The 19,486-nt window shown below is 38.8% G+C and overlaps 1 protein-coding gene across 3 annotated transcripts in view; it reads right to left on the bottom strand.

Annotated features, from left to right (window-relative positions):
* Positions 1 to 569: 569 nt before the first annotated feature.
* The window catches only part of LOC127006271 (transcription initiation factor TFIID subunit 1-like), a 32,074-nt gene continuing 13,157 nt past the window's right edge, over positions 570 to 19,486 (bottom strand). For all 3 annotated transcript variants that reach the window (XM_050875916.1, XM_050875918.1, XM_050875917.1), the window contains exons 14-34: positions 18,749 to 18,904; positions 18,159 to 18,310; positions 17,313 to 17,517; positions 16,010 to 16,097; positions 14,898 to 15,070; positions 14,038 to 14,171; positions 13,279 to 13,450; positions 12,382 to 12,520; positions 12,124 to 12,279; positions 11,180 to 11,349; positions 10,550 to 10,735; positions 8,745 to 8,987; positions 8,149 to 8,293; positions 7,095 to 7,225; positions 6,544 to 6,706; positions 6,052 to 6,194; positions 5,166 to 5,361; positions 3,855 to 3,965; positions 3,056 to 3,273; positions 1,553 to 1,663; positions 570 to 773 (exon numbers count right to left, since the gene is read on the bottom strand). In XM_050875916.1, the coding sequence (XP_050731873.1) occupies positions 636 to 773; positions 1,553 to 1,663; positions 3,056 to 3,273; positions 3,855 to 3,965; positions 5,166 to 5,361; positions 6,052 to 6,194; positions 6,544 to 6,706; positions 7,095 to 7,225; positions 8,149 to 8,293; positions 8,745 to 8,987; positions 10,550 to 10,735; positions 11,180 to 11,349; positions 12,124 to 12,279; positions 12,382 to 12,520; positions 13,279 to 13,450; positions 14,038 to 14,171; positions 14,898 to 15,070; positions 16,010 to 16,097; positions 17,313 to 17,517; positions 18,159 to 18,310; positions 18,749 to 18,904 (3,330 nt within the window). In that variant the 3' untranslated portion in view covers positions 570 to 635. The remainder of the gene's footprint in view (positions 774 to 1,552; positions 1,664 to 3,055; positions 3,274 to 3,854; positions 3,966 to 5,165; positions 5,362 to 6,051; positions 6,195 to 6,543; positions 6,707 to 7,094; positions 7,226 to 8,148; positions 8,294 to 8,744; positions 8,988 to 10,549; positions 10,736 to 11,179; positions 11,350 to 12,123; positions 12,280 to 12,381; positions 12,521 to 13,278; positions 13,451 to 14,037; positions 14,172 to 14,897; positions 15,071 to 16,009; positions 16,098 to 17,312; positions 17,518 to 18,158; positions 18,311 to 18,748; positions 18,905 to 19,486) is intronic.

Here is a 19,486-nt window from a genome sequence, read left to right as displayed (position 1 = left end):
TAGTTAAGGGTAATAGAATAGTTTAACGGAAACCCAGAAAAATGTAAGGAGGTTAATTTTGGTGATTTTATTTTTTTATTTTTTTTATTTTTTTTTAAATCCGCAGCAGACGCTCTCCTTAACCCTATTGAGCAAATGTGGGGTTACATGAAGAGGAAGCCGGAGAACATGGACACGTCACCAGTGCCACGCCTCACTGGTAGCTCTGAATCCATCACTTACTCCTGGGTTTTTGTCAAAAGCTGTCTGATTCCATGCCTAGGCATGCGGAGGCTGTCCTGAAGGACCATGGAGGTCACACTAAATATTAAAAATAATGTACCACTGCAATTTTGGTTTTATTTCTTTAATTTCTTTTTATATATATATATATATATATATATATATATATATATATATATATATATATATATATATATATATATATATATATATATATATATATATATATATATAAATTGGGGGGGGGGGCCTAGATGTTATTCTACATGGGCAGTGCAAGAAAAATCTCAGACATTATATTTTCCTGAAAACTTTTATAAAAAAAAAGGAAAAGGAAACAATTGACAATATATTCTTTCATGATATAGAATAGTTTATTTATGACTTAATATCAATATAAAATATGAGTTGGCTTAAAACCACAATGCATCTTTGTCATCCTCTTCTTCAGGGAGTTGATTTTCCACTTGTGGATTCTCTACCTGACGGGAAGCTTCATCATCAGAGTCAGACACAGCTAAGTCATTGTTGATGGTAGTGTCATCATGTGCCTGAAGGAAAGGAAAAAAAATTACAACAGTAGTAAGGAAATCACCAGCCTGACCTTAGTGGAAAAAAAAAAAAAAAAAAAAAGACCCAAGTTTTCCAAGTTTAAGAGAGAGAGAGAGAGAGAGAGAGAGAGAGAGAGAGAGAGAGAGAGAGAGAGAGAGAGAGAGAGAGAGAGAGAGAGAGAGAGATAGAGAGAGAGAGATAGAGAGATAGAGAGAGAGAGAGAGAGAGAGAGAGAGAGAGAGAGAGAGAGAGAGAGAGAGAGAGAGAGAGAGAGAGATAGAGAGAGAGAGAGAGAGAGAGAGAGAGAGAGAGAGAGAGAGAGAGAGAGAGAGAGAGAGAGAGAGAGAGAGAGAGAGAGAGAGAGAGAGAGAGAGAGAGAGAGAGAGAGAGAGAGAGAGAGAGAGAGAGAGAGAGAGAGAGAGAGAGAGAGAGAGAGAGAGAGAGAGAGAGAGAGTCAGGTAAAGGTGAGTAAAGAGGGAGAGAGAAAAGGTGCGAGTGAGAGGAAAAGAGATTAAAAGAGAAAAACTGGGAGGGAGGGGAAAGGAAAAGAAAGAAATAAGAAGGAAGGAGAAAAATACGGGAACGGAGAGGGAGAAGAAAGAAAGGAAGTATGTGGGAGAGAACCAGGGAAAAGCCTAGCGCCGTTTAACCGTAAATATTCCTGAGCATTTTAAGCACTGAATATTTTTTTCAAAAAATGTTATCTTAAAGCTTAGGGTGCGCAGTATACGCCAGAGCGCGTTACACGCCACAAAATACAGTATATATATAAACTTACCTGAGAAGGCATCATGCCTCCAAGAAACTCCACTGAAGGATCATAGCTGGCATCAACCTCCATGTTACCTTCAGCCCCCAAACCTTCGGGATTGTACTCCCCTGTTTCACCCTGGGAGGGATAGATGAATATCATATATATTAGCTTTATGGAGTAGAATCTGTAATGCCTCTGACCATACATAATGTAACTATCATTGCTCTAATCTTCACAATAAATACTTATGATATTGTGTTTTCTTTCCATCTAGTTTTTAAAAGTGCTGTTCTTTTGGAAGAGATAAGAGATGAAGATTTGGTCACAAAGCGAAAAACTGCTTATGCCCAGGGACATACAAATACAACTCTGTCTCCAAGTTTGCGATAAATAGGTCGACATTGCGGGTCGGAAACGTTGAAATCGCAAACTTTGAACCATTATTCTAATGGGGAAAATTGAAAACCATCAACATCTTGCGTTTGGCCACCCATCCGGGAGGCCAAGCGCATGTGTGCACACGGCCCTGGCCGCGTGCTGGGCCCGAGCAGCTGGTGGGCGGCTGATGAAGGTGATGGTGATGGTGAGTGTCGGCATTGTGGCCTTTGCATCAACGCCGCCTCAACGTTGTTTTTGTCAGGGCCCGTGTGTGTGTGTGTGTGTGTGTGTGTGTGTGTGTGTGTGTGTGTGTGTGTGTGTGTGTGTGTGTGTGTGTCTGTGTTTGTTGTGGGTTTGGGCTTCTCAATTCGCCAGTTCTTGTTTTGAATGCAGCAATTGGTTTGGTGGGTGTGGTGGTGGTCAGGGATCTTGTGGTGACGAGGCGCTTAAACTTGAAAGTGTTAGCACATATCTGTTATTTGCTTTTTCCCTTGCATAAGTTGCCTTTCAGCAGTTCTTCTCCACATGTTGTTTCTGCTTTGACATGCTGTCAGTGAAAGGCTTCAGGGCAACAGTTAATGCTCTAATGCCTCAGCAAGAGCTCATGAAGGAAGACTGTGGTGTAAACAAGGCAGTCTTCCCTCAGGCACCAGTTCATCCAAGTGGGAGGCAGGAAAGTCGCGGTGGTCCAGGGAGAGGTTGCAAGTTGCACGAGAATATATTTGTATGTGATTATTTGATCATATTTATCAAAAATAATGTAACAAAACGATTCCTGCCACCCACATTAGGACTGGCTCGCCACGCCCACTTATTATGCTCGGTGGGACATTTAAATTCGTGAAAAAAATAAAATAAAGCCAGTGTGTTTAACATATTTTCAATATTTTTCAACTAATTTCTTAAAATAGGGTGGCGAACAGATCACTTGCTATTATAAGTATGTTAGTTTGTTACAAATGTCTATGGTATGGCATTTACATATCTACACAATAGATTTATGGTGTCTTATGGCTAATTTTATAGTATTTTTGGTCATTTTAAGGCACTCTGTTCAGTTTACATAAAAAAACGGGTTACATCACAGCTTCTGGAACCAGTTCAAGATGTAGTAGGGTGGGGTGTGGCTGTGTACACATTTTAACTCACCTGATAGTATGAGTACTGGGCTGAGAGCTGAACCATGGCCTCTGCTGCTCCTTGAGTTTCATCAGGCCCCTGCTGATGAGAGCCATACTGATTTTCAAGTATCATGCCAGCCTCTACCATTTCTGCCCCAGACATTTCCACCTGCTGCTGCTGCTGCTGTTGCTGTTGATGATGATGATGCATTCCATAGTCTTCTTCGTCATCACTAAACTCAAGATCTGCCAAAATTATTCATCATTAAAAATAGGGGATGAGAAAGTAGAACAGGTGAGAATGGTAAGGTATTTATTAGTACACTAGTGCACTAAAAGTTTAAGAAATATGGAATGAGAACATAAATTTTGAAATGGATATTCCTTGGCTTATCTTTTAGTTTTATTAGCAATGTGGTTGTTGTTGTTTAAGATTTACTGCCTCCTAAAAGTTTCCTGATATCTGTCCTTCTCTTAAGATATCACTACTTACACCCAATGGATCTGGTGCCTTTCCATAGTTCATTCTCGTCACTACTCTTTCTACCTCTTTCTCTGATAAATTTTCAGCTGAACCTTCCACCATTTCAACCGCCTCAAGTTTACTGTTATTTTTTATACATTCAGCAGTCTTTCAAAATATTCTCTGCATCTTTCTCTCACTTCTATCTCCACCACCTTGAGTTCTCCATTTTTGTCCTTTACATACTTAGCTCCTTGTACATCCTTTTTGTCTTTTTCTCATCAACCTAGCTAAATGCATTATCCAGAAATCCATAAAAAGAAATGTGCTAAGTGGAGGTTCTACTGTATATGTCACAACTTACCTTCTTCCAACACGTTCCTTTGCTCTTGCTGAAGGCGGCGTCTTTTAGGTGTCTGCATCATATCCTCTTCCTCCCCATCCACAACATTCACATGCTCATCATCTTCATCACCTGATTAAAAAAAAAGAGGGTGGTAATCATTAAGTGTCATCTACTCACTGGTATGCAGATTTAGAATATATTTCCATTTTCATCGGTCATAATCATCTATTCCATTTCCTGTATGCATGGCCAGGAGTCATAAACACCATTAAAAGCAAGTTAACCAACTGAAGAATATAAAGAGGAAATAAAATAAAACCAATAATCCAAACACGAATAATATTCAAATCCCAAGTCGTGAGCGCAAGCAATCATGAGTGGCATGTGTTGAGTAAGCAGGTTGGAGATCATTTGCATTGAGACAGCCCTCAATATCCTCAGCGAGATTCCTGACATACCTCTCCTTGTCTCTCCTCAGGAAACCTCTAATCCTATCTGACAGAACCCTATACTGGTCTCAATTCCCAGCAAGCTTGGCAATGCGAATCAGCTCTGTATTCTCCACATCTCCTTTGAGACTAATTCACTCCTAGATCTAGGGCACTCTCCAATGCACTCCTTTGCAGCAAGAAGAGTTTCATGTTTGAAGGTGTCACACAGTTTACAGGACCCTCAAGAGTGCTGAACACACTGAACTGACTTGAGACTGTCACTGCATTCCCATTATCACACACTGTACCAGACCTTTCAATCTCTCAAGAAGGAAGACAAGATTGTAACTTTTCAGAATTTTCTTGACCTGACATGAAGCTTGAGTGTTGCAGCAACAAGCTTATGATTAGTTGCAAAGAACTTAGCTCTCTGGAAAACCCTGCAGTTCTGGAGGATCCTCCAATGAGTACTTAAGAGGCAGGATGGGGAGACAGAAAAGTCATTTGACCATTCTGACGAGTCTTCCGGTCAAAATTAACTATGAGGTCTCATCTCCACTTTTATCTTGCCAAATTCAAAGAGCTAAATGTCTTAGTTGCCTCTTGCAACTTCAGGAAATATTAATAAATGTATTCCAAATCCCTGTCTTAAGAACTAGGCCCTTAAAAGTAATAAAAATGCTTAATAATGCAGACTTACTTTTAATATCAAGTTTCCTGTAATGTGTAGCTCTCATTTTCATTATTATTTTGGCGCTATACAAAATTAAATGGTGTAGAAAACAATATATAACCCAGGAAAGTGTATCACAACATGCAAGCATATAGTGCAATACAGAGCAGTGTATGAATATGCTAATACTCATAAACAATTGATCATAATTTATGACATTCCTACCTGAGTAGTTTAGGAGATGTTCTGATGGTGAGCCCATGTTGTGGTCAGGGTTGTCTTGCTCTGGCTCAGCAAATGTGTAATTTGTATCATCATCAGGGCCAAGGGAGGTGCACAAAGAGTCTGTTTCAGCTTGTTCTAATGCACGTTCTTGGGCAAGAGTGATCTTTTTCTCCAAGGCATCCAGGTGAGCCTCATACTGAAATGAAAAATTGAATAGATTAGCGATCAATATTATTATCACTAACTTCAAATTTCCCGAGATTCAGGGTGGAGAGGACAGAGCTTGAGAAACTAAAAATTCACCATCAGATAAGGAAAGGTTATCCAATACAATGTTCCACAATGTGTAAATATGCTCCGAATCAGTACAAAGATTAGCAAGTTGAAAACAAAAATGTGAAAGTATATGCTATGTCATCATCATTTACACAATGTATCCTTTGTTTACAGGGGGTAGGCAGTCAGACAGCTGGCAAATCGGGTGTAAGCTACTCCCGGTGAGATATATACGATAGGTGAGGGGATGCTGCAAGCCTATCAAAGACCCTCCCATGTTCTCACTTTCCGTTTCTCTATTGTCTCATTAACACCTGAGTAGTTCAGCATGCTCTCTAAAGACAAATTCTCTTGCTTTCCACACCACACAATGTACAAGCTTCAGACACATCACTTCCTCAATTTATTTGTCAAATTTCATTATGGCTGCCTCAACAACTGCCTCCCCCCATCTGGGAGGTGAGACCATAAATGACCCATTTTGAAATGATGAAAGAGCAAAATGTTGAATAACAAACGATTGAATGAGGAGGGTTTCCTGTTCACATAAAATCTTAGATTATGATAGTTTCCTAGCCATGAATATGATGCAAAATTATATAATACTTACTTCAGCCAAACTGTCCTTGGTAACTTGAAGAAGAATCTCAGCCTTTTGAGTGAAAGCAGAATCTTGCCCATTATATCTGATACTGTTTGTTGAAATAAGTTCCATGTCATGCATGAACTCTGCTCTACTATGGTACTTGTGATCTGAAATAATAATTATGAAAATTAGTATATAGAGGATAATATTATGTACATGGAAAGTTTTAAGCACTAATTATATACAATCTACACCTCTCATCCATTATTCGCAGGGGTTAGGGAACACAGACCCCGGCAAATAATGAATTTCCATGAATGCTTGGTGCTTCCCCCAAAAAGGCCTCTAGAATTGGGAAAAAAAAAAAAAAAAAAAAAAAAAAAAAGAGCAATTTCACATATAAACAGTACCCTCTTGAGTTTCGCGCTATCCGAGTTTCGCGATCCTCAAGTTTCATGCTAAGTCCTAAATTCTTACCATCCCGATTTTCGCGCACGCGTTTTAAAAAATACTCACTTTTGACTTTTTTGGCAATAGTGGAGAGATCCATTGGGCTCTGAATGATTTCATAATAATCTTTTACATTCTTCTTATTTACAGGTTTCATAAAAGGCCACGATTCTTGCATGGAGAACAGCTTCTGGTTTACAATATTGTCCAGGATGTAATCAAACGCCACCTGCATAATTCAAGAAAAAACATTAATTGAATATTCTTAGACTGTAATTAATGTTCTATGCAACAATGGAGAAACTGCCTGAATAACACAACCTCTATTTCAAACAAACAAAATTATACATCTGCTACTGATGTATTACAGGTCTGTTATTGATATATAATGTAAAAGTGGATATGTTGCATAAGAAGTCAATCTTGCTTACATTGGGAAAAAATGTCAAGGATGGTTAGTTGGATGTGACTCAGGGTGTTTTTAGGCAAACAACTTGAATACCAAATGAATACATCATTATAACCAAAACTGAAAATTTTTCACTATAAGTAGCAATAAATATAAATATAATATAAAGAATGATTTTTCAAATGTTAGATTATTCAACCATATTTACCTGGTCATCATCATCAAGGAGAGGGTTGATTGCTTTTTCCAACCTCATTAGTCTCTCTTCCTTCTCAGCAAATCTATCAATACACAATTCCAGCATCTTTTGTGCTGTCACAGTAAGTGTGCTTTTTACACCTGTTGAAAACAAGAAAACAATAGAGGAAAATATTGTAATGAATGATGATATCATGCATGTATAAGTAAAAGACTGATGATATGAAGATACACAAATTTAGAACAAAATAAGTAGTGGCAAGTGACTGGTTGAAGCGCTATTTCACAGATTCTGGAAAAAAAACTAAGCTGCTTAGAAGATGCATGTGGCCACATATCTTTAACCCTTAAATGACGGTCAATGTTGATCTAATCAAATCCTCCGTGGTCCACCAATATTGATTACAGCACACTCCTGCGTGACACTAATTTTTGATAACTAACTGATGAGAAGAGTCTGCCAGGTGGCACGTCGCTTCACTCACTCGCTGCCTTCACTCACAACGGTCTTCCAAAGCAAGATTGTTGGGGTTGGAGGCAGTGAGTGAGTGAAGTGACATGCTCCCGGGGATATGCTCCCCTTTAGTTAGTAATTAGTACTAATAAGCATCAACAACAGTTCACTGTGAACAGGCCAGTTGGTCAGAGTTTAGGTTTGAGGTTTAGCAGAAAGGATTCAGACCACTTTTGGGAAGCACAAAAACATTAGTGGAAGCAATCACAGTCTTATGGTCTGCCCAAAACAAGCAGATGGGTTGCTCAATATGGCCACCTAAAATCATTTGGTCAATCAGTTTTAATCATTCCTTTGCCCTCACTTACATCACTGTATTTTACCCAAAAATCAGCTTAACCCTTTTTGTCTGTTGCTCAAAATAATATGGATAGATTTATATGAGTGTAGGGATATTCTCACATGAATTTGATGACAATATCAATATGTTTTTGAAATAGCTTGGTAACAGACAATAATAAGAACATCATTGCATTTCTAGAGGCAGGTGATAACTAGAAAACATATGCTTATAAGTATTTACAAATATTCAAAACAAGAATACACTAACCATTGTACAATTTTGAGTTTTCAACGATTTGTGATATGTCTGAAAGGAACTCTTCTCTGCTTTGGTATTTCTTTTGTCGAAGATTATCCCGAATCGTTGATAAGTCCATTGGGTGATTAACTATGTTGTAATAATCAGGAACTTGCTAAAAGAAAATATATTGTAAGTTAGTAGCTTCATCATCGTCATAATTTTAATACTTTTCCTATTTTTCATTATAATTATATAATACATGACAATACTCTTGCAAATATTTATATAAATCATATAACACATCGTCACCTTCGTAAGCAAACCGCCTAAGTCAATATTTTCTACTTTACAGGAAACAGGAAAAGAACCGTCATTATCTCATTTGGCTTAATATTTAGGCAGAAATGAAAACGCCAATTCTAGAACACTCAGACCCTGAATGACGAAGGAAACTCTACAAAAATGAGCGTCACGTATTAAAAACTGATGTAGACAAAAACCTGGAAATCACTGAAAACTGACTTAGGCGATTATTTTATGAGGGTGACGACATATTATGGGAATACTCAAATTCATGATATGGAAGACTGCAAAATCAAATAAGCATAAGACGAAAGGTTCACCTTCACATTAACTGGAAAAAGGAATGGTTGTGCATCTGACATTTCCCTCATCTCGTTCAACATTTCTTCAAAGATGGTGGAGAGAGTGATGACCGGGTCTATGCGGCGTCGGTTCACTGACCTCTCCTTACGCTTCAGGTAGTCACAATGCACTACAGTTCCTGCCCTTCTGCGTTTGGGATTCTTGACTTGATCCTTTGGGACTTTAAGCACTAAAGATCTGCGCTTCAGTTCCTCTGCATGCTATAAGAAAATGCATCCAAATGTTAGATCTTTAGTACTAGACTGCTGTGAGCAATACTGACATACAACTTAACCTGGTAGCAGCGACGAGCTAAATTTGTGGCTTTACCGTGTAGCAGCGACGGGCCAAATTTGTGCCATGATATAAACCCCCCAAAATAGATGATGCATATACTGATCACAAATACTTCGATATATATTATAAAATGGTTTGTGTGAGTGATGATTTTTTCTCATTTTTCTCGCTGAGAGGGACCATTAAGAAACATGATCCTCGCTGCTACTGGGTTAAGAGAAATTGTCACAAAACTATGCAGTCAACCCTCGACCACAGCTGTTGCACTGTGCTAACCGAAGACTGCAGAGGTAAAGTTGCCAGTCACTGTTTCCCCATTTTACTTGAAATTCCAATTTTTTTGTGGTATCAACTATCTTCCAGAGCATTAACCCCTCCAGGACAAGCAGAAGAGGTAATCTCGTTGCTGCCAGGAATGCCCCTCCAGCGCTAAACACCAAAAATAGCCTGTATTCACACACTCCTTACTCTTAACCTACAATGAATAAGTAAATGAAACAGACTTTGTCCTCACTCTTAAGTCTTCATCTTTATAATGATGCCATCCAGAAGTTTCTACATGCTGTGGTTATGGAGAGGCAGCAGGTTGAAGAGGAAAGAATTTTGGCGAGAACGGCCTCTTGCCTTCCATGCATCCGTTTTGGCTGCTTGGCCATGGCTAGGTCGTAATGAAAACGGGTGCCCTGAGCTCTATTTACGCAAGCTAGACGCCTCCCCCCCTCCTGCTGCCCCGCTGCATGCGTCTTTCTACTCATGCTCATCCCTATACTATCCAAATCCCTTACACACGAGTTAACCAGCATCTTCACTCTTTCATCCCTCACGCTGGTAAACTCTGGAACAATCTTCCTTCATCTGTATTTCCTCCTGCCTACGACTTGAACTCTTTCAAGAGGAGGGTATCAGGACACCTCTCCTCCTGAAACTGACCCCTCTTTCGGCCACCTCTTTTGATTCTTTTTAGGAGCAGCAAGAAGCGGGCTATTTTTTTATTATTGTTTTTTTTAGATTAATAATATAACATATAACTTGTAAGATCTGTGTGTTGCCTAGTATTGCAAGATGTTCCCCTTTCACTGAACATTAATGTTTCATAAATTTTCATAATTGTTCTTCCACACTCAAATGGTACAATTTTCTCTTACGATTTTAAATTATGTGCAAGGATTAATGTTGGTTATTGATTTTATGTTACAGATTCATTAAGAGTTTGATTCCATAATACCAATAGCTCAAAGATCCACCATTTGTAGTTGGCAAAGAGCAAAGTCAAATAAATTACACGTCCATTATTTTAACACCAAATGAATATTTTTATCCCAAAAATGTACTGCTTGTGAATCAAATTAACAGGGAAATTTCTACAGGGTCTTTTGAGTGAAAGTTACTGAAATCTGTGTCTTCACTTGTGTCTGAAACTGCACCTGTATTTTATTGCAACTTAAATACATGCATACTAAATAATCCTGACAATCCAAGTCTTTACCTTGATGACCTTAGAAGAGAGCTTGATCTTCGTTCCATCAACATTGATGAGCTCCTCAGACTCCTCAATACCTCCCTTCTCCATCTCCTCTTCTTGTTCCTCTGTCAGGGCCACATTTATGGGCTGTGTGGAACTGGTATTTCCTGCATACATTGGACAGGCCTTGTTGGTGCGCATGTGGCCAACCTGTAAATCATAATCATCAAATTAAAATAACCACTTTAGTCACACAGAGTCTGCCTTATCATGATTTAATATTAAAAAACAATATTCATGGTTGAAAGAATAATAATCATCCAATAAAAAAAATTACACTATCACTCATTCATCATTATAAAACTACTACTGCATACCCGGCCATCAGATATATGGCACCATCATTAACCACAGTCTACTTTGCGAGTTTCTTGGTTCACTGATACTTACAACATTCAGAATGCAGAGGTATTTAGAGCTAGCATCCACAAATTCAAAGCAAAGTTCAAAAGTAGATATGGAGATAGGATAAGAGATTACCTCAAATTCTTTATATTACAACTTGGTAAATGCAATTATACCAGTACACACACTCATTCATGAAAATAAAACAGCTTTCCATTATGAGTTCTAATGCAATAAATTTCAACTAACCTGGCCACAAGCTCCACATTTCAACTTGAGATCAGGCTTTAGTTTAGGCTTTTTGGTCTTGGGCGGAGTGACGATGCCCTTCTGTTGTCTCTCTTGGTTACGCTTGATCCTCCTCAATTGTTCCTGGAGTCTGCGTCTCTCACGCTTCATCTCCTCTTTTTGAGTTTCATCTGGAGTAAAATGTGGTAAGCCAGATTATGATTATAAAACAGAGGGCTTTTTTTTTTATTAATGTTTACTTTTTTGTGCCCTTGAGCTGTCTCCTTTGCTGTAAAAAAAAAAAAAAAAAAAAAAAAATATGGGTTGTATCCAGAATTCACACGTTCCTCTCAACATAGAGCTTAGCTTGGGCCTGGTAGACTAGAAATAGGTAAATACACATGGCGGGCCGTGGCAGGTGGAACAGACATCAGTCAGTTTGACAGATAGAAAAGCGGCAACAGCGCACGAAGAAGATTATATATACGTCACATGCGCCATTTAAGAGTAGCCAGACTATAGCTACAGGCAGCAGCTAGCTGGTGGGCAGGCTGATGTGTGGCACACAATTTTGAGAAAGGTAATGTCTGGTGAGGAATTTGAAAAGAATGAAGAAGTGGAAGGAAATGTATGATGAAACAACAAAAAAGGGTAAGTATTTTGAAATGGCCAAAAGATGATATGTGGAGTAATGGGTGTTAACTGTATTTGATATGATATTTACATATAGGAGTAAATGTTGAAAGAAAGTGCTGTCCTCAAATTCCCAGTCAAGCAAAACAAAAAACAAGACTATTCTGTGTGCCACACCAAATCCTCTGATTTACAGTCAGTTTCCAGGAAATGGTCATACTGTGGATTTTTAGTACTAATAAGTATGGCAAGAAATTAGGATCTATGAAAGCATAGGTCCAAGCTTTCTTCCAGCATCACTTTCACACCATACAACAACATATACTTCTTACCAAGCTGGCCTGCAAAAGTCTTGATGAAAGATTCATCTTTTGAAGTTCTAATCTTGACATAAGTGTCAATTACAGCACTCTTGCGAACAGTCTCAGTCCTCGTGTATTCCTTGCCATCCGAAGTCTTGAATGTACGTGTGATTCTCAGAAGGCGACCTGCCATAAATAGAATTTATGTTTCCCATTTTACTATTATATAAACATTATGACAATAGCAACTAATGAATTGGCTTCTAACAACATCATATTCAGGCGTACCTGGTGTACCAAATCCAAACTGTGAGCTTTCATCTTCATCTTTCTTTGTTCCTTTCCTTTTATCCCCGTCTTTGTCTTCTTCTCCCATTATCATCTTTTGAAGCTCTTTTCTCTCTTGCTCTTCCTTTTCCAAACTCATCTGAAATAAAAAAAAACATTTAATTATGGTGGGAATGTGATCATTTTCTTGTGAAATCTAAATAAACTAAAGTCTAATCATACACAATAGAAGTAAGTTAATCTACTTAGCTATGAGTTATAGACAAATTAAAAAAATGACAATTAAATAATATATATCCTAGTTTAAGAAGGCAATTCACTATTCTCATCCTGACCTTTGCAATGTAGAAGCAGTTATTATTAAACTGAGTCATACAACTCCACTAGGGATTGAGAAAATAGTGGCAATGAAGTTGAAGCAGGTCTGCTCCCTGATTATCTATTCTGTCTCTCTTGCTTCATTCATCCTAAATTACTTTCACTCACATAATCTTTCACCATGTCACCAGAATGGGCACTGAGTGAGCTTGGTTCAAAAAATACATTTTCTCAAGATTGAATCATAAGGAAGTGGTACACTGAAGAACACAAGGGTTAACTATTATATCGATCCAAGCCTAAAAAGACAGGTAAAAACACATAACACCATGCAGTCATATTAAGAACATTTATATATTCCATAAATAGATAACGTATGGACTAAAAGTATGACAGATCGCCATGCACAGGTCATCGCTAGATCTGTAAACAATGGGAGTTTCCCCGGGCTGTGAAGGTTCTCTGGGAGGTGCTCTCTCTCTCTCTCTCTCTCTTCTCTCTTCTCTCTTCTCTCTCTCTCTCTCTCTCTCTCTCTCTCTCTCTCTCTCTCTTTAAATTTAAATTAAAAAAATTACTTACCTGAGATGTAGTTTTCTTGTTAGCCAAGATATTTTCAATGTATTTTCCTTTCTCTTCCATGTCTGAATCATTATCTTCTTCCTCAGATGAACCTTCATCAGTGGAAAGAACTTCTTCTGACGCCAACACCCTATTCTGAAGATCGAAGATGCGCTGACACTCTTCTTTATACCTGGTAGTATAACAAAATTCCTTAAGTCAACTCTTCCAGACCAACTAAAAGTTATTCTTGTTCTATGACTATAGCCTTATCTCTCACTCTTTTCCTCCCTTTCTCCTTCCCCAATAGATTATATGAAAACACACAAACACACACACACAATAGTGAGTGTACATCTGGAGAACAAAAACAGAGACGGGATGACGATTATAGCAACGTATGTACCACCAAGAACTAACTCATGGAGTAAGGGAGAATATGAGACCATGCTATATCGTGACTTACCAAAATCCTGAAAACATCTGCAGTGTGTCAAGTTAAAATGGCCTCAAAAAGCTTCAATCATTATTTTTCCATAGAATGCTAAGAATTTAATGAGGATATACAGCCGTCCCTCAAATAGTACGGTTTCCAATAGTTTGGTTTTGGTTTTATGTGGATTTTCTAAGATTTTTAAGGATTTTTAAATATCCCATTGAGCAGGAAATTTAAAAATCCTAAAAGATCTTCTATGACAATCCGTGTAAAACCGAAACCGAACTAATGGAAACCGTACTGTTTATGGGACGACTGCATTTGAATTTTTCCATAGTGCTCACCTCTCCTGGTGCTCTGCAATAGAAAAACGATTTCCACGAGAAAATTTGTTCATTCCTTCTTCTCCTGCCTTTGCCTTCTCAGTGGACAATGTTCTAACTACATCGATTACTTCCCATCTTGTCAGCTTTGCAATCTGAAAATAAAAATAATTTAAGCAATCAGTAGGTAAAGAAGGCAATTTAAATCTGTCTTTCCCAGCCTTGGCACAGGGAAGTGTATTCAGAAATGGAGTTTTTTCATAACTTATTTTTGATGAGTTCATGCTTTATAACCTGGACACCTCACATGAGGGAGTCTGGTGGATGAATGGGCTCATCACACTGACGTGATATTCTTGATGTATAAATAAAAACCCACAACGGCAGACGATAGTTATAGTTTCAACCAAACAGTTTCAGTGCACACTGCCACCATCTGGAAGAGTAGAAGGCTTCTACTCTTCCTTCACACCACTGAAGATGGTGGCAGTGTCCACCAAAACTGTTTGGTTAAAAACATAACTCTATCGTCTCCCAGTGTGGGTTTTTACTTATAGTCTGGTGGATATTGGAACATACCTCCTTTTTTACCACTTTTTGGCAAAGTGGATGAGGTTACCAAATGGTAACAATTGGAGATTCTACTGTATAGACTTAGCATATGAACGCAACTTTAACTTTGTTTTATTATATATACAATTTTTCTCTTTTTAGCTTTCAGTTTGGGTCCACAAGAATGTAACATTAATATTGAGGATTCACTGTTATTGAAGGCAATTTCTTCACAATCCTCTCTATTGTAAGGTCCAGAAGCAAGATCTCTGTAACCTTTGTCTTCTACTTGAAGCTCACATTCTTAACGTTGGACAAAAGAAACACACCTCGTCTTCTGGAACCCCATACTGGCGGAGGAGATTCTTTGCATTGTGGAGTGACAGTCTGCGCAGATCAGCATCGGTTCCTGTCACGGTGCGTTTGGGCTGCTGCTCCTGTTCCTCTTTGTTTTGTGTTGGCTTGTTGGGGATGCGAATGTATGAGAACCCTTCCCCAGAACCTAAATAAAGAGATTAAATGTGAATAGTCAATACGAATTCTAATCAAGAAATTTTTCAAAACTTGTATAACATGGTCTTGCTAAAGAATAAGAGGCAGAGGTCGTTTGAGTTTGAGACCGCTTGTACCCATAGAAAGTGAAGGGGTATAGGAATAGACACCACAATACTTTCTGTCTTAAGTGTATTGGGATATCAGATTTTCAAACTCATAGTACTGTTAGGCTACTCTTAATGTAGTTAATAGTTTCATGGAAATTATGACTAACAAGAACAGTTTTCCCAAAGGCTAAATAATATAAACAAGTGTTACCTTTTAGTGGCATATATCTAGAGTAAACCCTTTATAAATCTGACGAATTGGGGAAGACCTCATTCAGAATATCTGAAAATCTGAAATATCCGATGTTTATGTTCGTGCATTCCCAATCAAAGCTGTTCCAGAGTGTATTTCCTTATAAAACTTTGTGACAAGAGATTCTTTTTCAAATATTTAGACTTCTTCAAAAATATTTGTGAGCCGCTTCCCTCCAATTTCGACGCAGTGTTGCCTCTCTTTCTATCTTCTATCGATATTTTCATGCTGACTGCTCATCTGAACTTGTTAACTGCATGCCTCCCCCCCTCCCGTTGCACTCGACTATCTACTCTAGCTCATCCCTATACTGTCCAAATCCCTTATGTAAGAATTAACCAGCATCTTCGTTCTTTCATCCTTGCACTGGTAAACTTTGGAACAATCTTCCTTCATCTGAATTTCCTACTGCCTATGACTTGAACCCCTTCAAGAGGAGAGTATCGAGACACTTCACCCAATATTGATCACTCTTTTAAAATCTTTTCTGAAGGGGCAGTGTATAGCAGGCTTTTTTTTCTCATTATTACTTTTTTTGCCCTTGAGCTGCTTCCTTTGCTGTAAAAAAATAAATAAAAATACCAACCTGTCGGGTCCGCAGGTCCTGTGAGCTGGAGGAGACACTTGCCCCTTACAGCTTGGATGTACGCTCGTGTAGTGTGCCATGGAGCTACCTAGAAGAGAAATAAAAAGTAAAAATAATTCCCCTCTAAATGATGACAACCATTAATGGTGGAGAGGGAAAGTACAAATTTTGAGCCACACAGGAAAGTGAATGGTCGTAGGCACAAAATATGAGTGTGTTTACATGTCAGGAAGCTACATTTTACAGCATTAAAACTTTTTGGACTCAGTATATGCACTTTTGAGGGAGTAGACAGGCATACAACTGCCAAAACACCCATAAGCCACTCCCTGTGAGGTATTTATGGGAGGTGAGAGCAGGCCCGTCCCCAGAAGTCTAACCATAGGGGGACAATTGAGATAATGAGTGGGGCAGGTTATTTCCTTTTGAAGTTTTTCTTGTAGCTTTTTTTTAATACCTCCAATGCTGACCAGACATCACAGGTGCTCCATCATAACACTGAGATAATATATTACTGCAATCTAGTCCACATTCATTTAGGTTGGTATTATAAGGCACTCTCGTTTCTCATTTCAACTATTTCTAAAGGTCAAAGAGGGGGTCAGTCGGGTTCTAATGGAAAGAGGGGGTCAATTGGGTTCTAATGCAAAGAGGGGGTCAATTGGGTTCTAATGCAAAGAGGGGGTCAGTTGGGTTCTAATGCAAAGAGGGGTCAGTTGGGTTCTAATGCAAAGAGGGGTCAGTTGGGTTCTAATGCAAAGAGGGGGTCAGTTGGGTTCTAATGCAAAGAGGGAGTCAGTCAGGTTCTAATGCAAAGAGGGAGTCAGTCAGGTTCTAATGAGTGTTTCTTCAGATTCATGGTACAGAAGAAAACTCACACTACCACCAGGGTCATAAAACTACCCCTGGAAATGCCCACAACTCCTACGAAAGCCTTGCCAAATATGTGTTCTGCCTCCCTGATATCATTAACATTCTCATTAATGTCAGAATTTAAGTTGGGGGGGAAAAGAACCTGATAGGGGGGCAGTGCCACCCCTTGCCCCCCCCCCTATGGACGGGACTGGGTGAGGGGAAGCTGCTGTGTCCTCACTCTCTTTTTCTCTATTGTCAATTAACACCAGAGAGGTTCAGTATGCTCTCTAAGGACAGTTTCTTATTTTCCACATCAAACTATATATACACAACACACACCTATTCCTCAAAATTTGTCGTGCCCTTAACAATATCACAATACAGGCACTGGGAAAGAAAAGCAGATGGATAGTTCCAGAAAACAGTTCACTTAGATATTGCCACATACTTTAATCTCATCATCCAGCTTCTGAGTGTCATCATCATTGTCATCCTCCAAGGCAGACAGGAATTTATCACCATAACCAGCATCTTTCAGCCTTTGCTCTGCTGCGGCCATGCTGAAGTATGTGCAGCACTGTTCAGGAGAAACCATGGCTCGGATCTCCTCTTCAGTAGGAAGCCGAAACTCTGGTTTGATGACCCACCAGTTGCTGTGGATGTAATATACTATAGAAGTCAGGTATAATTACTTACTTTATCACTAGACACCTTATGTGTAGAAATGTACCCCCTCATTTCAGATTTTCCCCTCTTTCTGAATGTATTTGGTCCTTTAACCCGGTAGCAGTGACGGGCCAAATTTGTGGCTTTACCGTGTAGCAGCGACAGGCCAAATTTGTGCCATGATATAAACCCCCCAAAATAGATGATACATAATCTGATCACAAATGCTTTGATATATATTATGAAATGGTTTGTGTGAGGGATGATTTTTTCCATGCCATGATATAACCCCCCCCAAAATAGATGATGCATAAACCGATGGCAAATGCTTTGATATATATAATGAAATGGTTTGCGTGAGTGACGATTTTTTCTCACTATTGTCGCTTAGAGGGACCTTTAAGAAACATGATCCCCGCAGGTATCGGGTTAACCCGCAAACTGCTACAGGGCTGTGGCGAGCTATCCTTATGATGCAGTAATCACCTTGACGAACCCAAACCTTGCTCTCTGTAACACCAATTTTTAGATCTTATCACGCTCTTTTGGTTCCAATGTCCTATATACTTTTTCTAGCTCACAAAACATGGTATTCATAGGAGGGAGAAAACAAAAACTTCAGTCTAACCTGTCAACTCCAGTACGTTTAAAGTCAGCACAAGGCTTCAGACGTTTACGAATTGAGCTCTCAGAATGGGCTGGGAACGCTCTCTTGATCTCATCCATTTTTATTCTTCTTGGATTGTCCTTACTCTTCCAAAACAGTCGATAAATGAATACCTGAAAGAGAACTGTATTTAAGAGCAAAGAACAAAACATTATGACCAAATATGGAAATATGCAGAAATTTACACTGCTATAATATTCCACATGATAACTTTTGCATATATTCTAGGCTTACCAAAGGCATCATGATCACAACAAATAAAAAAAAAATACATGGATATTCCCATCAAATTTTGCAAATATTATTCAGCAAACTATATAATTAAAGGCTTACACAACTTCAACCTTACTGATATGACATCTGATTTCATAAAAAAAACAATAATTTATAGCTATTTTAAGAAACAATAATCAAAATTAAAATTCTGGTCCCTTAAACATAATGATATACTATCTCTCTCTCTCTCTCTCTCTCTCTCTCTCTCTCTCTCTCTCTCTCTCTCTCTCTCTCTCTCTCTCTAAATAACTCCATATGCTGATTGACATACTCACTTGCAGAAAATCACGAATGAAGTTGTTGGCTCGTTTGGAATTAGGTCCCGGAACTTCATACAGAGGGCACTCTTGTCCAACTGTAAACACTCCATCCAATTCCCTGATCCAGTAATTATTTCTTGTGCGAATAATTAAGAAGTCTGTGGGGATGACCTGAAATATTTTCAGAATCAATTACCAGACAATCAAATAATCAATTAGGTCAGGCATAGCTAGTTTTGTATATGAGCCAGACCTAAGGTTATAAATTAAGCGAAATACTTGCAATATACTGGTCATGTATACAAAATAGAAAAGAGAGAAAAAAAAAGGAAATTAAGTTCAAAGGCCTCTTCACATTTTCCTCTTGAAAGAATCTGTGCTGACACTTTGCCGGGTCAAATTCTTTAACAGCTGGGAGGTATGAATGTCGATTGCCCAGGACAGGATTTGAACCCAGGCCCACAAATTTATACCTAGGCAAGCTAACAACTTCACCACACACATGATCAGATTGTACTGTTTATCAAGGGTCAAACCAATAATTATTTCATGAGGTCTGCATAATCCATGAAGGCCAACTACAACTACATGATCCTGCCCACCAGGTTGTTTCTATAAGAGACATTCATGAATTTTGGAGGCCAAAGGGACACCCAAAGAGTTTGTGGCATGAGCAAGTCAATGGACCCTGCCATGAGATACTTAACCCCTTCACACTGTGCCGACTCTGGGCCACGACAACCCAGCGACTTT

This window comes from Eriocheir sinensis, chromosome 32 (assembly GCF_024679095.1).
Source record: "Eriocheir sinensis breed Jianghai 21 chromosome 32, ASM2467909v1, whole genome shotgun sequence".
In the NCBI taxonomy this organism is placed as follows: domain Eukaryota; kingdom Metazoa; phylum Arthropoda; class Malacostraca; order Decapoda; family Varunidae; genus Eriocheir; species Eriocheir sinensis.
Note: the sequence above shows the minus strand (reverse complement) of the source record. Positions and strands in the feature narration are given on the sequence as shown.